The sequence below is a fragment of the Palaemon carinicauda genome, chromosome 1 (assembly GCF_036898095.1).
Source record: "Palaemon carinicauda isolate YSFRI2023 chromosome 1, ASM3689809v2, whole genome shotgun sequence".
NCBI lineage: Eukaryota > Metazoa > Arthropoda > Malacostraca > Decapoda > Palaemonidae > Palaemon > Palaemon carinicauda.
In genome coordinates, this window is record NC_090725.1 from 204,730,263 (window position 1) to 204,757,762 (window position 27,500).

A 27,500-nucleotide genomic window follows, 5' to 3' on the forward strand; every position below is an offset into this window, starting at 1 on the left:
TTCATCTCTTTACAGGAGGACCATCCGAAGTGTGGAAGTGTTTTCTGCAACGTCCGCAGCAAGAACTTCTGCGGACATGACTTGTTGTAGGAGGCACGCAGCATGCGCAGTCTCCAAAGGTGATCTCCGGTATTGGGACCTGCAGGTATGTACCGTGTGCACAAACCTGATTACTGAGGCTTTTGATTCCCCTAAGACGGCGGAGTCAGGGGACGCAGCAAGGGAGAAGCTTCGTACCTGGGTAAGGGGCTTCCAGAAGAACACTTCTGGCCCCTATCTTCCAAGTGAGAAGATGAGGGCTTACCTTTTCCTCAAGGCGTCAGCGGAGGCAGTGATTCCTCAACCTCAAGCGGAGATACCGTTGGTGCAGATCCCGGTGGATGCTGAAGTCGCGGACGCCCTGCAGGACATCCAGTTGGACGATAGGATGTCGGAGGTGTCCAAGTGTCTGGTAAAAGACCTTCTGGCAGAAGACCAGGAAGAGGAACAGGCTCCAGACAATGAGGAGGAAGAGTTCGACGAGGTGTCGGCTACTCCGGTTCAGGCCCCTGAACCTATTCCCTCAACATCGTCCTCTCTCCCAAATGAGCTGGGAAAGACCCTTTCCTCCATTGTTGGAATGATCCAACAGATGCAGAGGGAGAATAATGAGAAGGCTGCTGCAATGAAGCTGGAGATGCGGAGACTTGCAGCATCACGTGGGCCCCAGAAGAAGCTCAGCGTGAAAGACCTTCCCTTGTGCTCAGATGCCAACCCTTGGAGGTATGCTGAGCACATGCCTATGACGACGGGAAAAATCGTCATTTCGGAGAAGTTGGGCTCAGTCCCCCTTGAGGAGGTGGAATTCTGGCCCAGCAAGGAGTCGTATCCGGACTGTTATGTCCGTCTAAGAAAGGAACCAGCCTCAAAGGAAGAAACGGAGCCGAAGGAGGTCATAGTTTTTGACCACGCTAAGGCTCAAGCTTTACTGTCAAGCTCGATGAAAGAGAGGGGCTTCACAAACTTAAAGGTACTTGCTTTGGGTAAGAAGCACCCTTCCTTTGTGTCCTCTCCTTCTAGAGCCTTCCCCTTTATGCAGAAGGGGTTTACGGCTGTGCTGAAAGCAATCGTGACAGGTAAGCCATGCCCCTCCTTGGAGGAGTGTAAACCTCTGTCTTTGGCCCTACCCATAGACCACAAGGACTGGAAGGACGTCCATCTTACCTTCTCAGTCGGGAAGTTGGAGGCTGATATTGCCGGACGTCAGTTCGGTGAGAACCTCCACAAGCTGTCTGACTTTCTTTTGCGTAGGGAGCTTGAGACAAAAGAAAGACTTGCTGCCTCAATGTCTCATCAAACGACTCTGGAGACAATGGCAAGTGACCCCAAGGTCCATGAAATGTTTATGGTAGTGGCTAAGACACACCTAGCCACAGTGACGAAGGACCTTTATAGCTTCGTCAAAGCTAGGAGGGCTTGTAGGGAGTTCGTGTTCGCCTCGGCTGCGGTGAGGCACGAGCCAAGGAAGCTTATCTCCTCCAGCATTTGGGGCAAAGACCTCTTCCCTAGTGAAGCGGTCAAGGAGGTTGTAGATAAGGTCGCCACGAAGAATAGAAACCTTCTCCAGAAGTGGGGCCTATCTCTCAAGAGAAAGTCTTCCCCGGATGAGGGTCCCCAACCAAAGAGGAAGACTTAGAAGACTAGGCTACCCTCTCGGCCAGCCAAGCCATTTAGACAGCAGCAGCAACAACTTCCTATGCCTACAGTGCCCCAGATGGTGGCACAAACCCCGACCACGTACCAGTGGGTACCCCAAGCTGTGTCTACGCAGTCTCCGGCATTTAACCCAGCGTTCGAAGGGCAGTCAACTACCTTTCGAGCGAAGCCTAGAGGAGCAACCAGAGGTTCGTCTAGACGCCCCTCAAGGGGGAGGGGATTCAGCGGTGGTCGCGATCAAGGAGGCAAGACCTCAGGGCAACAGCAGTCAAAGTGAGATGATACCGGTAGGAGGGAGACTTCAGAATTTTCGGGATCGGTGGACCTTCGATCCCTGGGCCCACAGCCTACTCAAGAATGGACTGGGTTGGAGCTGGTGCAGCACCACTCCCGTACCCTCGATTTTTCCAACACTCCACCCCCGTTCTGGAGGAGTACATTCAAGAACTGTTGGAGAAAAGAGTAATCCGAAGGGTAAAGTCCATCAAATTCCAAGGGAGGCTGTTTTGTGTTCCCAAGAAGGACTCAGAAAAACTCAGAATCATTGTGGACTTGTCGTCACTCAACAAGTTCATAGTGAACTGCAAGTTTAAGATGCTAACACTGCAACACATAAGGACCTTACTGCCCAAGAGGGCATATACCGTCTCTATAGATTTGTCAGACGCCTATTGGCACGTTCCAATCAATCGCCAACTCTCCCCCTACCTAGGGTTCAAGATACATCGAAGACTACGCCTTCAGAGCCATGCCATTCGGGCTAAACATAGCCCCAAGGATCTTCACGAAGCTTGCGAGCGCAGCTCTCAAACAATTACGCCTAAAGGGAATCCAGGTGGTAGCCTACCTGGACGACTGGCTGGTGTGGGCAGCATCCAAGACAGAATGTTTGCAAGCTTCCCTACAGGTGATCCAGTTCCTAGAGCATCTAGGCTTCAAGATCAACATCAAAAAGTCTCGACTTTCTCCATCTCAAAAGTTCCAGTGGTTGGGAATCCACTGGGACCTAGTGTCACACCAACTCTCCATCCCGGCGAAGAAGAGGAAGGAGATAGCTGGTTCTGTCAAGAGACTTCTAGATTCCGAAAGAATATCAAGACGGGAACAGGAGAGAGTGCTGGGTTCTCTCTAGTTTGCTTCAGTAACAGACCCGGTGCTAAGAGCACAGCTAAAGGATGCAACTGGAGTTTGGAGAAGTTTTGCATCAAACGCGCCAAGAGATCTGATAAGATCAGTACCGCTTCGTCTACGTACGCTTCTCAGGCCTTGGGCCCAAAGTCAGGCAACTAAAGAAGTCGGTGCTTCTTCAGCCACCTCCCCCCTCGTTGACTATTCACACAGACGCCTCGAAGGAGGGGTGGGGAGGTCATTATCATCGGAAGAAGGCCCAAGGAACTTGGTCCAATCTATTCAAGACATTTCACATAAACTTTCTGGAAGTTATGGCAGTACTTCTTACCTTGAAGAAAGTCTCCCCTCGTCGCTCGATCCACATAAGGTTGGTACTGGACAGCGAGGTGATTGTGAGATGCTTGAATCGACAAGGATCGAGGTCACCATCACTCAACCAGGTGATGTTAGCCATCTTTCGACTGGCGGAAAAGAAGAAGTGGTACCTGTCGGCGGTTCACCCTCAAGGAGTCTGCAATGTGACAGCGGACGCTCTATGCAGGTTCACACCGATAGAGTCGGAATGGTCCCTAGATGCAGGATCATTCTCCTTCATCTTGAGTCAAGTCCCAGAACTGCAGATAGACCTCTTTGCGACGAAAGACAACAAGAAGTTACCCCTTTACGTGTCCCCGTACGAGGATCCCTTGGCTGAAGCAGTGGACGTGATGTCCCTCGACTGGAACAGATGGTCCAGGATTTACCTGTTCCCTCCTCACAACCTTCTATTGAGGGTCCTCAACAAACTGAGATCTTTCAAGGGAGTAGCGGCAATAGTGGCTCACAAGTGGCCGAACAGCGTGTGGTTCCCTCTGGCATTGGAACTACGGCTGAAGTGTCTACCGTTACCAGATCCAGTTCTGACCCAGCGAGTTCAGAAGTTGACTGTCTGTGCTTCATCACAGAAAACCCGGAACCTGCAGCTCATGATTTTCTCTCCCTAGCGGTGAGAAAACGTTTCGGGATTTCGAAAGACAGTATAGACTTCCTAGAGGAATATAAGTGCAAATCCACTTGAATGCAATATGAGTCATCATGGAGAAAATGGGTGGCCATTGTCAAGGGGAAGAATCCGCAAAAGATCTCGACGGACTTCTGCTTATCTTTCTTCATCCACCTCCATGGTCAAGGGTTAGCAGCCAACACTATATCAACGTGTAAATCTGCTTTGACAAGACCCATTTTGTATGCCTTCCAGGTCGACCTCTCTAAAGATATTTTTAATAAAATTCAGAAAGCCTGTGCTAAGCTCAGACCATCAGCACCTCCGAAGCCCATTTCTTGGTCTCTGGATAAAGTTCTTCATTTCGCTTTGCTGTTGAACAATGAGGAGTGTGCTTTAAAGGATTTGACCCTAAAAGTTATTTTTCTGTTTGCACTCTCTTGGGGGGCCAGGGTTAGTGAAATTGTGGCCCTCTCGAGAGAGAAAGGTCGTGTTCAGTTCTTGGATGGGGGAGAACTGAACTTGTTTCCGGATCCTACGTTTCTCGCCAAGAACGAGTTGCCCACCAACAGGTGGGGTCCCTGGAGAATCTGCCCTCTGAAAGAAGATGCATCTCTATGTCCAGTGGAATGCCTAAAGGTCTATCTTCGTAGAACTTCAGACTTCAAGGGTGGTCAACTATTCAGGGGAGAAACATCAGGCTCAAATTTATCCCTGAAACAACTAAGGGCGAAAATCACCTATTTTATTCGCAGAGCGGATCCAGACAGTATAGCCGCAGGTCACAATCTGAGTAAAGTTGCCTCATCCTTAAATTTTTTCAATAGTATGGATTTTGAACATCTTCGCTCATACACTGGCTGGAAGTCTTCCAGAGTTTTCTTTCGTCACTATGCGAAGCAAGTGGAGCAACTGAAGAGGTCTGTGGTAGCAGTGGGTAGTGTCGTTAAACCTACTGTTTAACTCTGCGAGGAACAGTGAATTTAATTGGGACGATTAATTCCGGGGTGAGTGTGTAGTTACGAACTGTTCTACAAACCAAGTGTTATGGCACGAGGGTGCCCACATTGACTGTTCCATATTTAAAGGTGAACCTAGTATAAGTGCAGACATGTGTGCCAAGCGTTTCCAACGCTAATGTAACTGATTAGTAATACAGACTTTTATGATTTTGATACTTCGGTATGTTAAAAGTGGCGTTATTGTTCTTTTTCAGATAAACAAGTTTGCTGTTTACTATCATGCTTATGCTTATTTTTTGGTTATCCTCTTATATATGTATAATTGTTGTTTAACCTGTTTTATTTTATTGTTTGTCAATAAACTAGTTCTTGTGAACCTTGCCTCTCCTTCGCCTGTGTCATTTTCTTGAAATGATTTAGCATTACGTTTACTATGTATATTTATCTGGGATAATTCTAATAGATTGTTCCTTTATGCAAGCATTTTTGCATTGGTTTATGCTTTCCCCTAGCGGGAGGACTCCTTGCCCTAAGGGGACGGTGGCGGATGTGCAAGTTTTCCTCCTACCCGGATATAAACCTTTGTCCAATCCAGTAATGAACGGGGAACTGGTCGATATTTCATATTGACTCAGTGGTTCTTTACAAACTATGCTTTACATGATATAGGGTGAGACCACTATATTGGCTTGTCTGTTATTCATACATAGGTATATGTACTCTTCGAGACTTTTCCAGAGTCTAGTATGACTCTTCCCTGTAGGGGCAGGAAGCACTAACATGGTCTATGGTTAGATGATAAGATGTATGATGGTAACATCTTAGGTCTCTAGGTCTAGTTGGCCGGGAAATACCTTCGGGGAGTACGGCACGTTTTGAGAATCCACAGATACAGTAATGCTCTGGTATACTTCCATCAGGACGACATGGCTTGAGCCCAAAAAACGGATTTTGAGCGAAGCGAAAAATCTATTTTTGGGTGAGATGGCCATGTCGTCCTGATGGACCCGCCCTTCCCTTTTCTTCTAAAAAGGGCTGTAGGTCCCCTCCCTACTTACAGTATCTGTAGCACCTCGTGTATCGCTACAAGGAATACAGATGGCGCCGTGAGCGGCGCAATGCACGCTTACGAAACGGGAGAGGAGAGATACCTTGCGAGCGGCCCTCCTTTCTTTCTCGTTTTTCGTTTTCTTGCCAATTGACCCTTTCGAAGTGTTAACTCTGTTCGGGGTGCAGATTGCTATGTGGCGTGTCAAGAATACGTTCTTTGATATTTCGCGATATACCTGGTTCTTTTATTAGGGATATTTGCTCCAGGAGTTAGAATTCTGGGTACCTTAAGGTAAATTCTCTGGGAATATCGCCGTAATTATATATACCCAAGGAAGCTACCCTTTAGGAACTTCCATCAGGACGACATGGCCATCTCACCCAAAAATAGATTTTTCGCTTTGCTCAAAATCCGTTTTTTATTCATTTATTGAAAGCAATGTAGTCTATTGAGACTTGTAGAAAAAAATTTTATTTGCTTTTTAAACATTAGAGGTTTCCTAAAAATTGAGAGCTTTCATGCTTAACAGTCTTAATGAGTATTATTGAGTAAAACTTTCTTCTAGGTACGCGGTTCTATTTGCAGTGGAAATAAACGTACTGTCTTTGTGGTGAATACTGTTCCACTTGTGCACCAGCAGAGCTCTGCAATAAAGACACACACTGGTCTAAAAGTTAAGGGATATGAAGGCTCTATGGGAGTGGACTATTGGGATGATAAGAAGGTAACTACAATATAGTGAATTGAGTTATTTAAGAATCTTTCTTTTTCAGGATTCTCTGTCACAATTATGAAATTATTTATCCTTGATATGTTCAGACCACTTTTAATGTGATATTAGGAGTATAAGATGCAATGATTGCCAGAAACTTTGGCCCCCAATTTTTTATAGAGTTAGGGAAATGTTATGTGCAATCAGATGTGACATATCTAAAATAATTATTTTTCACTATGACAATACTCAAAAAATTGAATTATTCCGTGAAACTTGACTGAGGTTCAAATGACATTATCCACAAAATATTTGCTCGAGTTACTTGTATCTTTTAAAAATTTGCCATTTGCCCTCACTTCCAATTGCCATTCCCACTGGTTTACTACTGTACTGTATTGTGATATAAAGTCAGCCTTCCTTTATCGCAGGTTCTTTCTTTGCGGTTTTAGTTTTATGTGATCAAGAACAAAGCAATACCTATAGTATAAAAGTTCTCCTAATCGTGATAAAATTCACGCTGCCCTATGATTTCACATAGCCTGCGCTCCTTTACACTGGGAGTGCTGCGCGCCACTACCTATCTCTCCACCCAGCTGGCCAAAGCTCTCTCTGTACAGTGTACAGTACATATCCATTTGCTGTGGTAGAAAATTACAGCTATATTTGAAATAAACCGTATTTTGACTAAACTGGTGTTTCACTTAGCTATATTCAATAATGATGCTTGTAATATTCACATTTTAGTATTGTATTTATAATTAAAAATGGCCAATCATAATCCCATGCATTATTTACATTGAAATCAGTTGATCAACCCTGCAGACTCCGCTGTCAACATCAATTTTCGGATCAAATAACTCCCTTATTATTAAGGCATGCTACCAAAGGATACTTCATATTTACTAAAAGAAACAATTATTACTTAATATATGATTTTTCAATGAGCATACTAATTTCAATAGTTTTATTTGAAATACTTCTCTCATATTTTATTTACTTGTACTGTGAGTTGAATCACATAGCATTAACTGTAGTTTCATTCATGTTACCAATGCACAATATTTTATAGCTTTTGGCTGTGGTGCTTGATTATAAAGCTTAGGAAAATATTTATTACAGCTACGTCAGTGAGTATTCAATAGAGAGAGAGAGAGAGAGAGAGAGAGAGAGAGAGAGAGAGAGAGAGAGAGAGATGTATGTATGTTTGGGTTCCCCCAGGTCCCTCAGTGGGAGGCACCTCGTATATCCACCAGAGAGTTGCTAATGCATCTTCCGGTGTATTTTGCATCTTCCAGTCTTGGATGGTCTGGGATGCATCTTAGGTATTTATTGACCTTATTCTTAAACACATCTATGCTCACTCCTAATATGTTTCTTAGATGAGCTGGCAGCACATTAAATAGGCGCTGCATTATCGATGCTGATGCGTAGTGGATTAATGTCCTGTGTGTCTTCCTCTTCCTTAGTTTTCCTGGTATATTTTTTGGCACTATTAATCTACCTCGGCTTGCTCTTTCTGATATTTTTAGCTCCATGATGTTTTCAGGAATTTCTTCTATTTGCTTCCATGCTTGTATTAATTATCATGTAGCGTTCTCTTCTCCTTTCTAGACTGTATAGTTTTAAAAATTGCAGTCTTTCCCAGTAGTCAAGGTCCTTAACTTCTTCTATTCTAGCAGTATAAGACCTTTGTACACTCTCTATTTGTGCAATATCCTTTTGGTAGTGTGGGTACCATATCACATTGCAGTACTCGAGTGTACTATGTACATAAGTTTTGTAAAGCATAATCATGTGTTCAGCTTTTCTTGTTTTAAAGTGTCTGAATAACATTCCCATTTTTGCTTTACATTTAGCCAACAGTGTTGCTATTTGGTCATTGCATAACATTTTCCTATTTAACATTACACCAAGGTCTTTAATTGCTTCCTTGTTTGTGATTGTCTCTTTTCTGGGCTCGAACCTGTGCCGCCCAGTGAATAAGCTCCATTTAAGCACTTATTCTTAGGTAATTTACTGCTAAATATACCAGAGAAAAAATGTAAAGGAGTGCTAGGTTAACTAGCTCGCTCACCTATTGGTGTCGGTATAAAATTGGGCGTATATTCCAGAGGTCCCGCACTATTTAGATTAATCCACGACAGAGAACCCCAATAGAGGAGAGCCGTTCAACCTCACTCGGTACTACTACAATGCATCCGCTCAGAACCCAACTCCGTTTAGCACGACTTGTGCAGTAACCCGCATTTTTCAAGTGCTCTCGATTTTTGGATATTTTCTAGTGAATTATGGCTTCTTCGTCGGTTTCCCAGGAGACACCGTCCAAGTTAAGTACCAAGCTGGGTTTTACTGTGTTTTGAGCAACCTAGATCGTTTAATATTTATATTATAGGAGTTTATTCTCTTCGTTCATACCGATCTTGCTTGATTTCACTACAGTTGGTACTCCTGTTTTTGAGAGCTTTTAATTTTCACTTGCGGTGTTACTATGTGTTTTATTTTTATTATCAAATATTATTTGTTATTGTGAATTTTCATTATTTAGCGTTTAGAATCCTCGTGGTTCAATTTTTGGGCCGATATCATTTACGTATCGCTATGGCTGCCGACCGTGCTAAGGCGGCAATGTTATTTTAGCCATCAGGTGTGTCTTTTGCGATTTAATTATTTATGTTGCATGCCTTGCCCAAAAATTTTCTATGTGTTTATTCATATATTTAACGCTTTTATTATTATTATAATGAATATTTGTGCCATTACTCCGTTTGATCTGTCTGTTGGGGATCGTCAGTTGGTAGCCCTGCTGCCTCGTATCACGTGATCCTCCCCCACGCTCCCCCTCTAGCTAGGTGGGAGGCTAGGCTTCTCCCCCCTCCACTAAGGGACCGTTGCCTTCCCTCCTTTTAGAGGGGGTAGTTAAGTGTTTATGGACTTTGTCCTCCGGGTGGCCCGGCGGTTTAGTCTCTGTCTAGTCTGGTTGGCCACCGGTCTACAGAGTTGGATCCCGGTGTACCCTATTTTATATTCACTTTTCATTCTGGCTTATGTTATACGAAACCCTCCGGGTTCGATTGGCAGTTCTTAGTTACAGTTCCGCCCCCCTATTATTTTATAACATTTCCTATGATGATTATATATGACAGATCACTACCCCGGAGTCCCTAAAGGAATTGGTATTGAATATACCTTTATTTCCCGGCCCGGGGTCTACCCCACCCCGGGAAATCAGACACTATGTGTCTTAATTCCTTGTTTTTGCATCCTTTTTTATGCTCCCGGCTTGACCGGAATGGATGGCTATACTTTAGTTTCAAGTTAGACTTATGTTTAGGCCCGGGACCCCCGGTCCCGCCCCTATGTAAGAATATTATAGTTAAGCTCTAACCTTGCGTTAGACCTATGTTAGGCCCGGGTCCTCCGGACCCGCCCCTAAAAAAAAAAAAAAAAAAAAAAAAATTATTTTATTTTTTACAGTCTAATCTTGTGTTAGACCTACGTTAGGCCCTACTTAAAAGAATAGTACAGTTAAAACTCTATTCTTGTGTTAGACCTATGTTAGGCCACTTATAGAATAGTACAGTTAGGCTCTAATCTTGTGTTAGACCTATGTTAGGCCCGGGTCCTCCAGACCCGCCCCTAATTAAGAGAATTACAGTTTCTCATATACTATTCTTTTTACAGATGGTGCATTGTCTGACGCCGGCCTGTGCAGCTGTTCTGCACCAGCCTTGTGGCCACTCCGTCTGCCGATCTCACGCCCCTTGTGGGGTTCAACTGGAAGACGTTGTGGTATGGCACCCGGATAACTGTGTGATTTGCTTCGACCTCATCACTACCCTTGGTTCTGACTCGGTGAGTCCCGTTGGCTATATTGCCTTCTTATTTTATTTACTATTAGTAAGATATCTATGGTCTTGAAGGACCATTGGGAGTTTCCCTTTTATAATTCCCACTATTATTTCAGGCATCCCCGGAGCAAAAGTCTGCGGCTCGGGCCACACTGAAGGTGTGGGTTGGTGGTTTTGCCCGGAATGTAAAGTCTAAGCGGCCGTACGTCCTATCTGAGGACTACTGCACCATGGTTTACCCCAACGCCAAGTCTTCAGCTGCTGTGGCTAGGCATGTGGCAGCTCCCATCATTGCCCACATTGATGCCACTATAACGGGTCTCATCGACCCAGAGCAAGATCCATCGGACGCCCCCGGAGGTCTGGAGGACAATGTTGCCTCCATGAACCTGGACGTCGAACCAATGTTGCTAGACGAGCCGGATACAGGTAGGGTGGTAAGTGAGGCAGGTGTGTCCGGCGCTGAGATTCCTATCCTCAGCCCCGCTCTTTCTTCTTCTTCTGATCGCTCTTCCTTTCTTGGATTTTCTGGGGACCGTGATTCGTCTCAACGTTCATACCCGGTTCCCCCTAAGGATAAGTCTACTTCAAGGACCTTACCCAAAGCTCGCAAGCCTCACAAGACTTCTCATGGCTCTAAACATGGTACGAACCCGTCTTCAAAGACCTCTGGTTCCTCCTCTAAGTCTCACGACCCGGGAGTTCCTTCCGCCCCTCCTGCTGCTAGCCCGGGCCTTTCCGAATCAGCTATGCTTCGCATCGTGTCGGAGATGCAGGAAAAGTTGGTTTCGGAGATGCAGTCGAGGATGGACACGATGTTCTCTAACTTCGGTCAGAGAATTGGGGCTTTAGAGCAAGGAGCTCCGGAGAGAGTCCAAAGCTCTCTCATACCGGATGCCTCTAAGCTCCCGCCGTTTGCCAAGAACAACCCCTGGCGGATGGCTCTTCATTCCCCGTTCTCAGACGGAATGTTGACTCTGGAGGGCCTTGGCACTCGCCCTCTAGAGGACTTTGAATTCTTTCCTCCGGGTCTGGCATTTCCATTTCATGGTTATGCCAGACTTACCGAGGAAGCTTTAGTCCGATTAGACAAGGTCCCCAAAGAGACGGTCATCTTCCCGAAGGAGCAAGCCCAATCTGTTTGGGCTAGATTTTTGAATGACATCGGCTGCACTAACACCATGCTGACGCCTCATAAAAGCTCCTTTACGATGTTCTTAATGGACAAGACCACCTTGACTCCATGCGTCAATAAGGTGGCAGAGCTTGCCTTTCAATATGCTCTGGAGGAGAAGCCCTTGCCTCCCATCCGAGAGGTGGATCCAATCTCCCTCCTTCTTCCCTCAGGTATTGAGTGTTGGGACAACGTCCATACCACCTTTACCTCCGGCAAGCTTGCAGCAGACTGTGCCTCAGTCTTGTTTAGTGAGAAGCTTCCCCGTCTCCCGGAATCTCTCATTAAACAGGAATATGATTCCCGCCTACGTGTGGGCCGTACTCTAAACCTGGCCACATCCACGGAGTCGATAGCCTTGACTTACGATACGGAGAGTATTTTTAAGTCTCTCAACAAGGCTACGCTACAGTCGTTATATTATGACTTATATGACTTTGCTACTGCTAAACGCAGATGTCGCAAGCATGTTCTAGCTGAGGCGACGATTAGGCATGAACCTAATAAACTCATCCGGTCCTCCTGTTGGGGTTCAAATCTCTTCCCCGAGGATCTCGTAGAGGAAGTCTTGGCGGAGGCCACTAGGGTTAATCAGAGCCTTAAAGCCCGTTGGGGTTTGACCCCTAAACGCAAGTATGACCCCGCAAATTATCAAGCCCGGGGTAGGAAGAAGCTTAGACCATATACCTCCACCCAGTTCAGACAACAACAGAGTGCTTCATCCAACTTCCGGCTGCCTCTTCCTCCATCTTCTGTTGCCCCTGCACAGCCTTCCACCTCTCGGGCTCCTTCGGATGACTATGTCACCGTTCTGCTACCTAAGAGCCAGCTTTCTGGTGCCTCCGCCACTTCCCCTGCCTTTAACCAGTCCTACGAGGCTCATAGCTCTTCCCAGAGTTATGGTAGAGGTAGAGGCTACCACCGTGGCTCTAACCAGAACAAAGGCAGGGGAAGAGCCTTTCGCAGAGGAAAGAACTTCCGAGGCGGACGTGGAGGCAACTCCTCAAACCAATACTGAGGTGCAGCAGGTAGGGGGGAGGCTCTATGCCTTCCGCAACAAATGGAGGTTCAGTCCCTGGGCGTTCAGTATCATCTCCAAGGGACTAGGGTGGAGTTGGATTCAAGGACCTCCTCCTCCGAACAAATTTCGTCAACATTCCACTCCGGACCTGGTCGAATTTGTCCAGGATCTTTTACAAAAGAATGCCATACAAGAAACGAAACATCTGAAGTTTCAAGGTCGGCTGTTCAGTGTCCCGAAGAAGGATTCAGACAAGAGAAGAGTGATTCTAGATCTATCCCTTCTCAACTTGTCCATTCAATGCGACAAGTTTCGAATGCTTACCGTCTCGCAGGTGCGGACCTTACTTCCCCGTGGGGCCGTCACCACCTCTATCGATCTTACAGACGCCTACTATCACGTCCCGATAGCGAGACACTTCCGTCCGTACCTAGGCTTTCGCTTAGGGGACAAAAGTTACTCCTTCAAGGTGATGCCTTTCGGGCTCAACATTGCCCCAAGGATCTTCACAAAGCTAGCAGAAGTCGCTGTTCAGGAACTCAGGAATCAAGGGATTCAAGTAGTAGCCTATCTGGACGACTGGCTCATTTGGTCAGACACCTCCCAAAATTGCCTAAAAGCCACTCACAAAGTCATCCATTTTCTTCAATCTCTAGGCTTCCAGATCAACTTCAAGAAGTCCCGTCTTCTTCCAAAATCGAAGTTCCAATGGCTCGGCCTGCAATGGGATCTTATATCTCATACTCTGTGTCTTCCCAGACCCAAGAGGTTAGAGATTGCAAGAAACACCAAACGCTTTCTCAAAGACAAAGTAAGTTCCAGACGGCTTCAAGAGAAGATTCTGGGGTCCCTTCAGTTTGCCTCAGTGACGGATCTTCTTCTGAAGGCAAAATTGAAAGATATCAATCGTGTCTGGCGTTCGAGGGCGAACCGGAAGCTCCGGGACAGGAAAGTCCGCCTTCCTCCCATTCTACGGGAAAGACTTCTTCCTTGGACAAGAGCAAACAGTCTGTCAAAGTCAGTTCCCCTTCGATTTCCGCCCCCGGAATTAATCATTCACACAGACGCATCCCTATCAGGTTGGGGCGGCTATTCTCAGCTCAAGAAAGTTCAAGGTCTTTGGACTCCCTTGTTCCGCCATTTTCACATCAATGTGCTAGAGGCCATGGCAGTTCTTCTAACCCTGAAACGTCTCGCTCTTCCCAAGAAACAACACCTTCGTCTGGTCCTCGACAGCGAAGTGGTGGTCCGCTGCCTCAACAGAGGCGGGTCAAAGTCAGGGCCTCTGAACCATGTTCTAGTAGCCATATTCTCCCTAGCAGCCTCGAACCGTTGGCATCTTTCAGCTGTCCACCTGGCGGGAGTCCGGAATGTAGTGGCAGACGCCCTGTCCCGGACCTCCCCTCTAGAATCGGAATGGTCACTCGATCTAAAGTCATTTCGGTGGATTCTCTCTCAGGTTCCCGGTCTCCAAGTGGACCTCTTCGCCACGGAATCCAACCACAAATTGAGAGTATATGTGGCTCCCAATCTAGACCCTCAGGCTTACGCCACAGACGCCATGTCACAGAATTGGGACAACTGGGAAAAGATTTATCTCTTTCCCCCGGTGAATCTTTTGCTGAAAGTTCTAGACAAACTGAGATCCTTCAAGGGACAAGTAGCCTTGGTCGCACCCAACTGGCCCAAGAGCAACTGGTATCCTCTCCTGCGGGAGTTGAGACTATACCCTCACCCGATACCCAATCCGGTTCTGTCTCAGATAGTACAAACACGCGTTGTGTACGCTTTCTCAAACATTCAGAGCGCCCTAACTTTATGGACTTTATGAAGTTTGCGGCTATGCATGGTGCCAATATTGATCCTCAAAACACCTTGTTCCTAGAATCAGATAAACGGGATTCCACCATCCGTCAGTATGACTCTGCAGTTAAAAAGTTGGCAAAATTTTTAATAGACTCAGACGTGAACTGTATGAACTTGAACCTTACAGTCACTTTCTTTAGATCTTTATTAGAATCAGGTCTGGCAGCCAATACTATCACCACTATTAAATCGGCTCTGAAAAAGATCTTCCTAGTGGGTTTTAACATAGACTTAACCGACTCTTTGTTAGCTTCAATTCCGAAAGCTTGTGCCAGACTGAAACCGGTTACTCGTCCTACCCCGGTGACCTGGTTCCTTAATGACGTACTCAAATTGGCTTCTGATACCATTAACAGTTCTTGTGATTACATGCCCCTTCTCAGGAAAACACTTTTCCTAGTGAGCTTGGCTTCCGGGGCAAGAATTTCTGAATTGGCAGCCTTGTCGAGAGACCCGGGTCATATTGACTTTCTGCCTTCAGGAGAGGTCCTTCTTTCTCCTAACAAATTCTTTTTGGCTAAGAATGAAGACCCTCAAAACAGATGGACCTCCTGGAAAATTGTTCCCCTCACGCAAGATCCGTCGCTGTGCCCTGTCACTACTCTTAGGTCTTATCTATCCCGGACCTCCTCTAACTCCTCGGGGCCTCTATTCGTTAGAGAACAAGGCGGTACCATTACTATTAAAGGGATCAGGCAACAAATTTTGTATTTTATTAAACAAGCTAACCCTGACTCTTTTCCTCTTGCACATGATATCAGGGCGGTTGCCACCTCGGCGAACTTCTTTCACCACATGAATTTTACAGACCTTTCCAGGTATACAGGGTGGAAATCACCGTCAGTGTTCAAGAAACACTACCTTAAACATTTGGAAGCCCTAAAATTTTCTACAGTAGCCGCAGGGAGCGTAGTTACTCCCGAGTAACTCACAGGTTAATGCCTTGACTCTTTATCTCTCCCTCTTACCTGCCTCATTTATACCCTATTGTATTCGTTGGTCTCGCACCTGAATACTGTTATTATATTTGTAAATTTTATGCTCCTGAGTATCTGTATATATTATCACTCACGGCATTATTATACCTACCTTATTGGATTTATGTTCATATTTAAGATACCCTTATAATTGTTTTTTGGTACTCATCTCTGATTAAAGCATCCTGTATTTCTCTTACGCTTATGTTTTTTCCTTTATTTTGCAAGTTTGGTGACATTTTTCTCTTGTATAGATTCACTGGGCGGCACAGGTTCGAGCCCAGTAAAGGGATTTTGACGTAGGAAAAATCTATTTCTGGGCGAGGGACCTGTGCCGCCCAGTGAACCCTCCCAGCTCCTCTCCCTTGGAGTCCCCAAACTTTGGGTGCTAAGGAGTTGGGTTCTGAGCGGATGCATTGTAGTAGTACCGAGTGAGGTTGAACGGCTCTCCTCTATTGGGGTTCTCTGTCGTGGATTAATCTAAATAGTGCGGGACCTCTGGAATATACGCCCAATTTTATACCGACACCAATAGGTGAGCGAGCTAGTTAACCTAGCACTCCTTTACATTTTTTCTCTGGTATATTTAGCAGTAAATTACCTAAGAATAAGTGCTTAAATGGAGCTTATTCACTGGGCGGCACAGGTCCCTCGCCCAGAAATAGATTTTTCCTACGTCAAAATCCCTTTTTTAGGTTCCTTGCATGCATATACCATTCCTTCTCTGTTTCCATAATTTATTGATTCGAATTTATCGGAGTTGAATACCATCCTATTTATCTCCGCCCATTCATATATCTTGTTTAGGTCTCTTTGTAGTGAGTTCCTGTCTTCATCATAAGTAATTTCTCTACTTATTCTTGTGTCATTGGCGAAACTTCTCACTACAGAATTTTCAACATCACAGTCTATGTCTGAGATCATAATAACAAACAGCAGTGCAGCTGATACTGTACCTTGTGGCATGCCAGTTATTACCTGAGCTTCATCTGATTTCTCATCATTTGCAACCACTATCTGTTTTCTGTTTTGCAGGAATTCTTTTACCCATTTTCCTATCTTTCCCACAATATTATGCTTTCTCATTTTTTTCTCTAATATATTATGGTCTACCTTGTCAAAGGCTTTTGCAAAATCTAGATAGATCACATCTGTGTCTTTTTCATTTATCATATTTTTGTATGTTTTCATAGTGTGCCACCAGTTTGGTTTGTGTACTTTTTCCGGGCACAAAACCGTGTAGACCTATATTGAACAAATTGTTTTTAACCAAATGATTCATTATTTTCTTTTTTATTACCCTCTCATACACTTTTTTAATATGTGATGTTAGACTAACAGGTCTATAATTGCTTGCCTCTAGTCTTGATCCACTTTTGAAAATAGGGGTTATATAAACTAGTTTATGTTTAACATATATCTCGCTCATATCTATACTTTATCTTAGCAGTATTGCAAGTGGCTTCACGATAGTGTGTGCAGTTTTTATTAACAAAATCGCTGGAACTCCATCTGGTCCCGCTGCCGATACATTTTTAATTTCGCTTATAGCCTTAACAATATCTGCTTCATTAATATCTATATCCGTTAGATATTCAACATTTTCTTCTCTCATTTCTGTTTCATTATTCTCATTCGCAATTCTTGCCGTGAACTCACTCTTATATTTTTCTGCTAATACAGTATGTTGCATATTTCCATTTTTTTTTATTTGTTAATTGTCCTTCAATTCTTAGAGGGCCTATTTCTAATCTCCCTTTATTCATCTCTTTTGCATAGGAGTAAAGTACTTTGAGGTTTTTTTTTTACATTTTGAAGTGTTCTTTCTTCTAAGTCCTTTTTTTTCATTTTCTTTTGATTGTATAATCTTTTGTTCTGCATTTTCTATCTTACATTTTATTTCCATCATTTTCCACACCTTTTTCTTTTGCAAGATTTTTTTTCCTCTTTCTAATTTTCTGAAATAGATCCATCTGTCTCTTGGTATGCATGTCTTGTTTATTGTTTTTTTTTTTTCGGTACATATTTTTCAACAATTTTCTCCAGTATTTTGTACAGTATGTCCGTATTTATCTGTATATTATCGATTACGAATACATTTTTCCATTCTTTGTTCAGTTCTTCATTTATTTCTGACCATTTTATATTCTTACTATAAAAATGATATTTTCCATATCCTTCCCAACATTTTGTGCTTTGATTATCTCTGCGACCACTTGCTTTGGAATGGACTATTAATTCTATGACATTGTGGTCTGAAATTCCCGTGTTATGTATTATTATTTCTTTAACATAATTCACATCATTCACAAATACTAGATCTAGGACATATTCCTTTCTTGTTGGAATGTGGTTTATTTGTTGCATATTATGTTCTAATAGCATATCTTGAAGTTTTTCAAATTGCCTCTTATCTTCTGCGCTATTATTACTCTCTTTTTTATATGTATATATACAACCACTTTCTTCTATCCGTTCTTTCCAATCCACGAAAGGAAAGTTGAAATATCCGGATAGGAGTATATTCCAATCTTTATGGTTTCTACATATATCATCTATTTTTTTCTGTTATTATGTCAAACTCTTAGTATTTGGGGGTCTCTGAACTACAATATTCACTAGTTTTTCAAATTCAAATTTTACCGCAATCAATTCACATTCTGTGTTGCTGTATTTTTCATAGACTTTTCCTTGATTTATGTCTCTTCCATATATTGCAGTCCCCCCTTGATTCTTATTTGTTCTGTCTGATCTATATGTTTGGAAACCCTTTATCTGGTCATCACTGCCAGTCTCTTGGGAATACAGTGGAACCTCTACATACGATTGTCCTAACATACGAATTTTCCAACATACGAAGTAAAATTTGACCAAATTTCTGTCTCGACACCCGAAGTAATGCTCCAACATCCGATGTAGATCTTGTTTACGTCGGAGGGACGCCATTGAGCGTCGAGTGCTCTGTTCTCTGTTCTTGTGTGTATCGTGTGGTTGTCCTCTGTTTGGTCTGTTATTAACAGTGCTTATTTTCTTCCTTTTCTCACATTTCCTTTTTGATTTTACCTATAATCATGGTGCCTAAGAAGCTAAGTTTCAGTACAGGTAGTGGTGAGAAAAGGAAGAAGGCAATTCTTTCATTAGAATTGAAGCGAGAAATTATAGAAAAACATGAGAGCAGTGTGCATGTGAGTGATATGGCTAAACAATATGGCCGAAATACAGTGAACCCTCGCTACTTCGCGGTTCGACAATCGCGGATTCACCACTTCGCGGGGTTTTCCCATAACCCATATATATATACATATCGCGGATTTTCCGGAAAATTCGAAAATACCGCGAAATCTGAAGACAACCAAATACGATATTTTGTTACCTGTAATTCCATTAATACTGTAATTAGTAATATCTGCTCTTACTGATTGTTCATTGCATTACATATGATATATAATTCAGCACAGAAAGAAATAAAACACGAAAAGAGAATGTGATCATACGATAATTCAGTACGTAGTAAAATTAAATCGAACATGAAACGCAAATCAGATGCAGTCATACCATATTAGAATGGTGTGTACTGTAATGGATGTGCTTCTTTTCCATGAATCTTTTGTATGTATACGTACGTAGTACAGTACTGCATCCAATAATATTCTTTGTTGCAAAAATCACATTTCGAATACTGTAAGCGTACGAGAGAGAGAGAGAGAGAGAGAGAGAGAGAGAGAGAGAGAGAGAGAGAGAGAGAGAGAGAGAGAGAGGCGTAAAATAGCGTACATAAATTTTTATTATTATTGTTATTATTATTATTATTGTTGTTGTTGTTAATAAAATTATTATTGTTATTATTATTAATCATTATTATTATTATTATTACTGTACAGTATTATTATCATTATTTATTATTATTACGGTATTGTACTTAATCTACGTACGTTCAGTATGCGCGGGGGGCATCTTCTATGAGTAACCAACGCGCCATAGTACTGTAAGACGGGTTGTGATTGGTTCAAGCGCTGATAGATGACGAATCAAAACTCAAGTTTTGTTATCTAGCCTGTGATTGGTGTTTTGCCCGCATCTTCTACCCGCAGCATCAAAGTTCTCGCGGGGCTGCATCGTTCACTTTCTCTTTCCGCGTATTGCTGAGTAGACGTACTTAAGTTTGTGAAGTTTAATCTGTGCTGTGTGCGACTGTTTTAAGTTGAACTTTTTGTTGAACTTTCTGTTACAATGCCTCCCAAGCGTTCTGCTTCTAGTAAGGCTGGTAGTGAGCCTAAACGCCACCGAAGGATGATGACGATAGCTGAGAAGGTTACGCTTCTCGACATGTTAAAAGATGGTAGAAGTTACGCGGCCGCCGGCCGCCATTTTGGCATCAACGAATCCACCGTTCGCTACATCAAGAAGGACGAGGCGAACATTAGAAAGACTGCTGCAATCACCTTTAGCAGATCAGCGAAGCGAGTCGTTACAACGCGTAATAAAACGATCGTACGCATGGAAGGTGCTTTAGCTGTGTGGATTGCCGACTGCCGGAAGAAGAACATAGCGTTGGATACGAACACCATCCAAAACAAAGGCTTTGAGCTTATATGAGAATTTTGCTGCAAAGGAACCTAAAGACGACGACGGCAACCATGCCTGAAGATGATGATGATGCAGATGATCCTCAACCAGGGACATCCACTGATTCCCAGCCTCAGAAACGTTTTTTCCGCAAGCAAAGGATGGTTCGCGAAGTTTCAGAAACGCTTCGCCCTGAAAAGCGTTTTCCCTGCATGGGGAGTCTGCTTCCGCTGACACTGCCGCTGCTGAAACTTACGTGAAACCAGACTTTCAAGAACATTATCGCTGAAGGTGGATACAAGCCGGAACAAGTCTTTAATATGGATGAAACCGGCTTGTTTTGGAAGAGAATGCCGTCGCGAACTTTCCTGTTCAAAGAGGAAGCCAAAGCCTCTGGCTTTAAGGCATTCAAGGATCGCGTTACCCTCGTGATGTGTGGCAATGCTGCTGGATTTTTGTTAAAGCCGGGGCTTATTTATAAGTCGAAAAATCCTCGCGCTTTGAAAAATAAAAATAAGAATCTCCTTCCCGTGTACTGGATGCATAATCAAAAAGCATGGATTACGAAGATGCTGACCTCCAACTGGTTCCACCAGTGTTTCATCCCGCAAGTCCATGAATATCTCTTAGAGAAGGGCTTGCCATTCAAGATCCTTCTCCTTATGGATAACGCTGGTGGACACGCAACTGACCTGTCGCGTGAGGGCGTTCAGGTTGAGTTCCTGCCACCCAACACCACGTCATTAATTCAACCAATGGACCAGGGGGTTATCAGGGCGTTCAAGGCCCTCTACACGAAGAATACCTTGGCGGGACCTCGTTGCGTGTGTGGATGCTGCCCAAGATGACGAGGATGAAGACTTCAACTTGAAGGCGTACTGGCGGCAGTACACCATAGCCACGTGCCTGCAGAATATTCAAAAGGCACTTCAAGAGATGAAACCTGCAACCGTAAATGCGAGCTGGAAGAAGCTGTGGCCCGATATTGTTTACGACGACAAGGGATTTACTCCGTCGGAAATCCAACACTCTGCAATACGGAAAATCTGTGCAGTTGGCTGCCATAATTGGAGGAGACGGGGTTTGGCGACATGACGACTGAAGACGTCGACGAGTTGTTGGACTGCCATTCCCAGCCCCTAACTGACGCAGACCTCGAAGGACCTGACGAAATCGGCAAGTGGAGGAAGAGAGTGAGGGTACCCAGGAAGAGACCCAAGAAAATGTCGAAGAAAACGGGCTTAACATTAGAACGGCTTGCCAAGTTCTGCAACCATATGAAGGAGGCGAAAGAAATGTTACAAGAGTGGGACGAGGATATGGTTTCGCTCGATGCAATTCTCAAATAAGGTCGATGACATCACGACTCCCTAACAGGATGCTCTTGGATCGAAAAAAGAAGCAGCGGCAACAACTTTCCGATCACAATGTTCTTCCAGCCTCGCAAAAAAGAGCCAGTTTCCTCCTGCTAGTACGCCTTCGGAAGAAATTGAAGAAGTTGAAGAGGTGTCCCAGAAAAAGACACCTCCGTCTGAAGAGACGTAAAATACTATCATTGACTGCACAGTAGAACACATCATCAGCTTCATCATCATCATTTCTACTGTGCAGCAAATTCATCGCCATCGTCATTCAAGTTTTTCTTGAACTTCTTTCGTGGTGAGTACAGTAACAATCTTTATTTTTTACTTTAACCTGTTTTATAGTTTAGTAATGTACGTACTGTATGCATTAAGTTAAAGGGAAGGTTTTAAAAGTCTACATGTTGTAACCTATCATATTTTTTTTGTTTAAAATTTACATTTACGTACGTAAAACAATCTCTCTCTCTCTCTCTCTCTCTCTCTCTCTCTCTCTCTCTCTCTCTCCTCTCTCTCTCTCCTCTCTCTCTCTCTCTCTCTCTCTCTCTCTCTCAAATTGTTTTTCCTGCTTTGCTACGTACAAGTACTGTATAATTTTATATTTGTAAGGTAACATATTTTGTAAATGCTTTTTACTGTAAATACTGTATGTACTGTATCATTATTTATCACTATCATCATGCGCGTTAAATGCCTTGTTTGTTCTGAGCGTGGTTGTTTACTGAGCGTACACGCCGTCGTTTCAGGCGGCGTCATAAAGAAAAAGATTTCATTTGGAAGTCCTAAGAAAAATACGTAAACTAAAACATTGGTAATAAAAAAATCAACATACAGTACTGTATAATCAATATAATCGATGCAAAAACTAACCTATACGTACATATATGTGTACACTAAATGAGTTTGTTTTCTTCATTATGATCAGAGATGAACGTAAACAAAACATTGGTTGCCATTTTTTTATCGTGCTTTTTAGGTGTTTAGGAAACACATGATATAAAATCGCCTTTAATATTTTGTGCCTGTTTTAGTTTTAGGGTGCTGTAGTACATGCATTAAGTGTTCTGTACATTAAAGGGTGGTTTGTTAACAGTACTACGTACAAGGGAAGGTTTTAAAAGTCCCGAATATTACATGTTAAATAAATAGGTAAATATGCTGTCACTACTTCGCGGATTTTCACCTATCGCGCCCGCGTCTGGAACCTATCTACCCGCGATAAACGAGGGTTCACTGTAGGCCTATGATCTCGACGATCATCAAAACAGAAGGCAGCCATTAAAGCAGATAAACCATCGAAGGGGATCACCATTATTACAAGACATCGTAGCAATACCTTGGAAGAGATAGAATGTCTTTTGATGATAGGGATAAAGGACAAAGAGATTGTTGGCAACGATAATTTGTGAGAAGGGCCAGCGTGATGAACAGAAAGAAAGAAAAAAGTGAAGCAAAGAAAAACCAAGATAGCATTAACAAGCTCTTTTAAAAAAGTCTTCTCTTTCTGTTTCTCTCTAAACATAGCATTAACATTTTCTTTAAATAAAAATCTCTCTCTCTCTCTCTCTCTCCTCTCTCTCTCTCCTCTCTCTCTCCTCTCTCTCTCTCTCTCTCTCTCTCTCTCTCCGCTCTCTCTCTCGTTCTTCGCTGTTACAGTGTTAGAGACGTGTATTGTTTTTTTCCGCGAGGAGAGAGAGAGAGAGAGAGAGAGAGAGAGAGAGAGAGAGAGAGAGAGAGAGAGAGAGAGATTAAACAAAAATGTGTTTAGAGTACATATGATTTTTTAACAGCGTCAACGAGTTGAAAAACAATTAAATGTTACTAAGAAAGTAATAACAGCTAATCTGAATTCCTTTATTAACTAAAACAAATATTGATACAAACACACTCGTGTGCGTATGCACAAACACACACACAGGTGCAAGAATTGCTACGCAGTAAGAGACAGACGGTCGGGGAGGAGTTAGAGATGGGTGACTGCGATAACGTACCGTAACTCGTCACTGAAGGTGATGGAAAATTAAAAATCAAAAGAAAAAAAAATGTAAAAAATATTGTAATATAAAAAAATAAAAAAAAAATAAATAAGCTAAGTTAGATTAAAGTTTCCGTAGTGTAAGTTACGGTACGTTATCGCAGTCACTATCTCTACCTCCTCGCCAATCGTTTCTCCTCTTGCGCGTGTGTGTGTGTTTGCGCATAAGCACACAAGTGTATTTGTATCAATATTTGTTTTAGTTAATAAAGGAATTCAGATTTGTTGATATTGTTTTTTTTAGTTACATCTAATTGTCTTTCAACTCGTTGACGCTGTTAAAAATCATATGTACACAACACATTTTTGTTTAATCTCTCTCTCTCTCTCTCTCTCTCTCTCTCTCTCTCTCTCACAGAAAAAATTAATAGACGTCTCTAACACTAACAGTGAAGAAGAACAAGAGAGAGAGAGAGAGAGAGAGAGAGAGAGGAGAGAGAGAGAGAGAGAGAGAGAGAGAGAGCGTATTTATTTAAAGAACATGTTAACACCATGTCTACCCTCTCGCCGATCGTCCGTCTCCTCCTGGCGTAGCAAATCCTACACCTGCGTTGGCCTGTCTCTAAGGGAAAGTGACAATAAAACACATTTTTTTAATTTATTATTTCTTTATAATTATCTTTTTTACATGCTTTTTTCATATTATGCAGTTATGTTATTGTTATGTGTAATTATATGTAGTAATTTATTAAGGAGTTAATATAGGTTTTTGGGGTGTGTGACGAATTATACAAATTACAGTGTATTCTTATGGGAATATTTGCTCCAACATACGATTGTTTTAACATACGAAGCAGTTTCTGGAACGAAGAAAGGTCGTATGTAGAGGTACCACTGTACCATGTTTCACTTATATTTGATATATCTATTTTTTCAATTTGGGTTAGTTCTTCTAAGAACTCTATTTTCCTTTTAGAGTTACTCGTGACTAAACCCTGTGCATTCATCAATTTTATGGTTTGTGTTTCATCCCCATTATTTAATATTGGTAATATGGATTTTTCCCATGCCTCCTTCCTGTTCTGATATGATGTTCTTTTCATTTCCAGGAATTTTGCCATTAAAAAATCCAACTTTTTTATTATATTTGCTCTTTCGCCTTCATATTTATTTTTGTGTGTATACATGCAATTATCCCCATATCTGCACCAACCCCTGGCATTATAGATGCATTCTTTGTAGATGGGCTCTAAATGGGCATATTTTGGGTTGAAAGGCATCATATAATGGGGCCTTTAGTGCATAGCGCAGTATATACTTGGCTTGTTTTTTTTTGTTTCTTTTTTTGTTTCATTTTTGCTTTCATTTTTCTTTTCTGTTTGCAGAGATTTCTTACTTTCATTCATGGTTGTAGGATGCATATATTGACATTTTTTGTTGAATTTGCATCCTTTTCCTTCTTTTAGGTTTTTGCATATTTTTGAATGGCGATCTCTGCATTCGTCTCCATATCCGTCTAAATACGCACATTTACCATATATTTCATAATTATGGCATATCTTTGGATGCCTGCAGTAGCATCTTTCGCCAAATCTGCAATTCCCCCTTTTCAGCAAATTGCAGACTATATCTTTCTTTTCTTTTTTTCTTGTTCTTGCTCTTCCCTAAAAGTATGTAGGTCCGGTTAGAGTCTCTTCGGTCTATTATTTGTTTCTATCTGATAATTTACTTTTTCGTAAGTATGTTGTTGGATGGCATCCTTAGTTATATCAATGATTTCCTCTGCATCCTTACACATATCCTGTTCTTCTTCTTCTTCTTCTTCTTTATCGTCAACTATTTGCAGATTTAGTCTCGACTTGATTATACTTTCTATCCAGACTAAGCATGTTGAGTAGAATACCTTTGTGTCTCTATTTTTTATATTTTTGCTGTATTTCAGCACATGCAGGATGTGTTGGAACATGACAGGCATCGCATTTTCTAATCAGTTGTTCGAGATTAATAATGGAATACCATATCTTACATGTATTGCACCATTTTGGCATTCTCTTTCCCAATGCATCAATCAGCATATTCACCATATTGGACTTCTTATTGTTCTTTGATGGAATGTATTGATTGATGTAAACTTTCTTTATAAGTCTCTTTATCAATTGAATCTTCTTTGGAATTTCTTCTTCTTCTTCTTCTTCTTCTTCCAGAGAGAGAGAGAGAGAGAGAGAGAGAGAGAGAGAGAGAGAGAGAGAGAGAGAGAGAGAGAGAGAGAGAGAGAGTGTGTGTGTGTGTGTGCATTTGATTTCCTCAAATGCAGCTTTTACTTGTGATATTGCTGCAAATGATATACCAAAGAATTTTAACTGTAGAAGTATCACAAGATTACTATCCCCAGAGAAAATATCCCGAGAGATATCGTGTATACACCAGCAATGTTTTTAAAACAAGCCATGGCTATCCTTCCTTGAATAGTTAACCTTGTCTTGAGGGGTATGGGGTAGGATTTGATATGTGTGCAAGAGAGTCGTTACAATCCCCAATCCCAGTGTGCTACAACTAACAGGTTTCCTGTAAAACCATTCCAGAAGCAGCCATCGTATGACACAAGGCCTCACACTGAGAATCAGGAGGGAATAGAAATTAACGGGTGGGTCCATCAGGACGGCTTGTGTATCGCACCCAAAAATAGGTTTTTCATATGTCAAAATCCTTTTTTTAGGCCTGAGCCACGATGTCCTGTTGGAAGTGTATCAGAGAATTAGTATTCTCTGTGGACAGAAGTGTTTTAACCCATTGACCCCTCATAGACATGTCCACACTTCCACCTAGCACTGGGAATAATGGTACCAAGCTTATGAGCACAAGCTATATATTTGTAAAATAAGTAAGAGTAAAGAAATTCAATAGCACAGTCCCACTTACTGTGACTAGAATCTTTGTCTCCAGTAGTCAATCAGACCAAAGTCATAAAAGGAAGGTTAAAATATTTGAGGTACACTGCTTTTATTGTGAACAGTAGGTCCAGTGAAAGGAGATGCCACTGCCCCTTGCCTCTGCCACAGCTCATTATAGAGTTGAATACTTCCACGCAAGCCTCTGTTTCTTTCTGGTCCAGATTCTTCTATTGCAAACCCTCACTTGCTATAATCGAATGGTATTTATACTCCATGATTCCGAAATTGAAGACCCTTCTATAAACTGCATATATTTTTTCATGAACAGAAAGTATAACTATATCCTTGTTCTGACAGATAATACAACATTATGTAATAATGGTTGTTTCAACATGTAATACATACAGAGAGACCTGTATGTAGGAATACTATGTTTGTTCTGATACTAAATGAAAACCTTGAGACTTCCTTTCCTAAGTCTAGTATGACTCCTCCCTGCAGGGGGCAGGAAGCACTAACATGGTTTATGCTTAGCAGTAATGACGTATAACGGGAATGCCATATGTCTCAATGGTCTGGATGACCAAAAGGGAAAAATTTGCCAAGATTAAGGCACTTTTAAAAACCCACAAATACAGTACTTTCTAGTAATTCTCTGGTAAGCTTCCATCAGGACGACATGGCTTGAGCCCAAAAATCGGATCTTGAGCGAAGCTAAAAATCTATTTTTGGGTGAGATAGCCATGTCATCCTGATGGACCCGCCCTCCTTTTTCTATGAAAAAGGCCTTGGCAGGATCCCTCCCGAAACTACTATATCTGTAGCACCATGCTCAACGCTACAAGGAATAGCACGTTGGGTTGACTACAGCACCATCTAGATACCCTTCTGTAGTACGAGAGGAATGGGTACCTTGATAACGGCTCCCCTTCTAAATTTGCCACTTTCCCCCTCAAAGCGAAAACACTATTCGGGGTGAAGATCGCTATATGTCGTATCAAGCATACGTCCCCTGATTATGCGATATCCTTGAAAGAAATTTTAAGGATATTCGTGCCAGGAGTTAGAATTCTGGAGCCCTAATGGTTAATTCTCTGGGAATATCACTGTAGCCAAATATCCCTTAGAAAGCTACCTTAAAGGAACCTTCCATGAGGATGACATGGCTATCTCACCCAAAAATACATTTTTCGCTTCGCTCAAAATCCGTTAATTTCACTGTGAAGCAGGAGCTAAAAATTAGACACCGTAAAGAGAAAATACTCCACTTTCCAGAGGTAAAAGA

General features: G+C 42.5%; 1 protein-coding gene across 3 annotated transcripts in view; it reads left to right on the forward strand.

The window, feature by feature from the left end:
• The window catches only part of LOC137653597 (endoribonuclease Dicer-like), a 617,521-nt gene that overhangs the window by 262,856 nt on the left and 327,165 nt on the right, over nt 1-27,500 (forward strand). For 2 of the 3 annotated variants that reach the window (XM_068387145.1, XM_068387137.1), the window contains exon 4: nt 6,387-6,545. The exons of the other annotated variant lie outside the window; for it this stretch is intronic. In XM_068387145.1, coding sequence (XP_068243246.1) covers nt 6,387-6,545 — 159 coding nt within the window. The remainder of the gene's footprint in view (nt 1-6,386; nt 6,546-27,500) is intronic. 3 annotated transcript variants of the gene reach the window in all.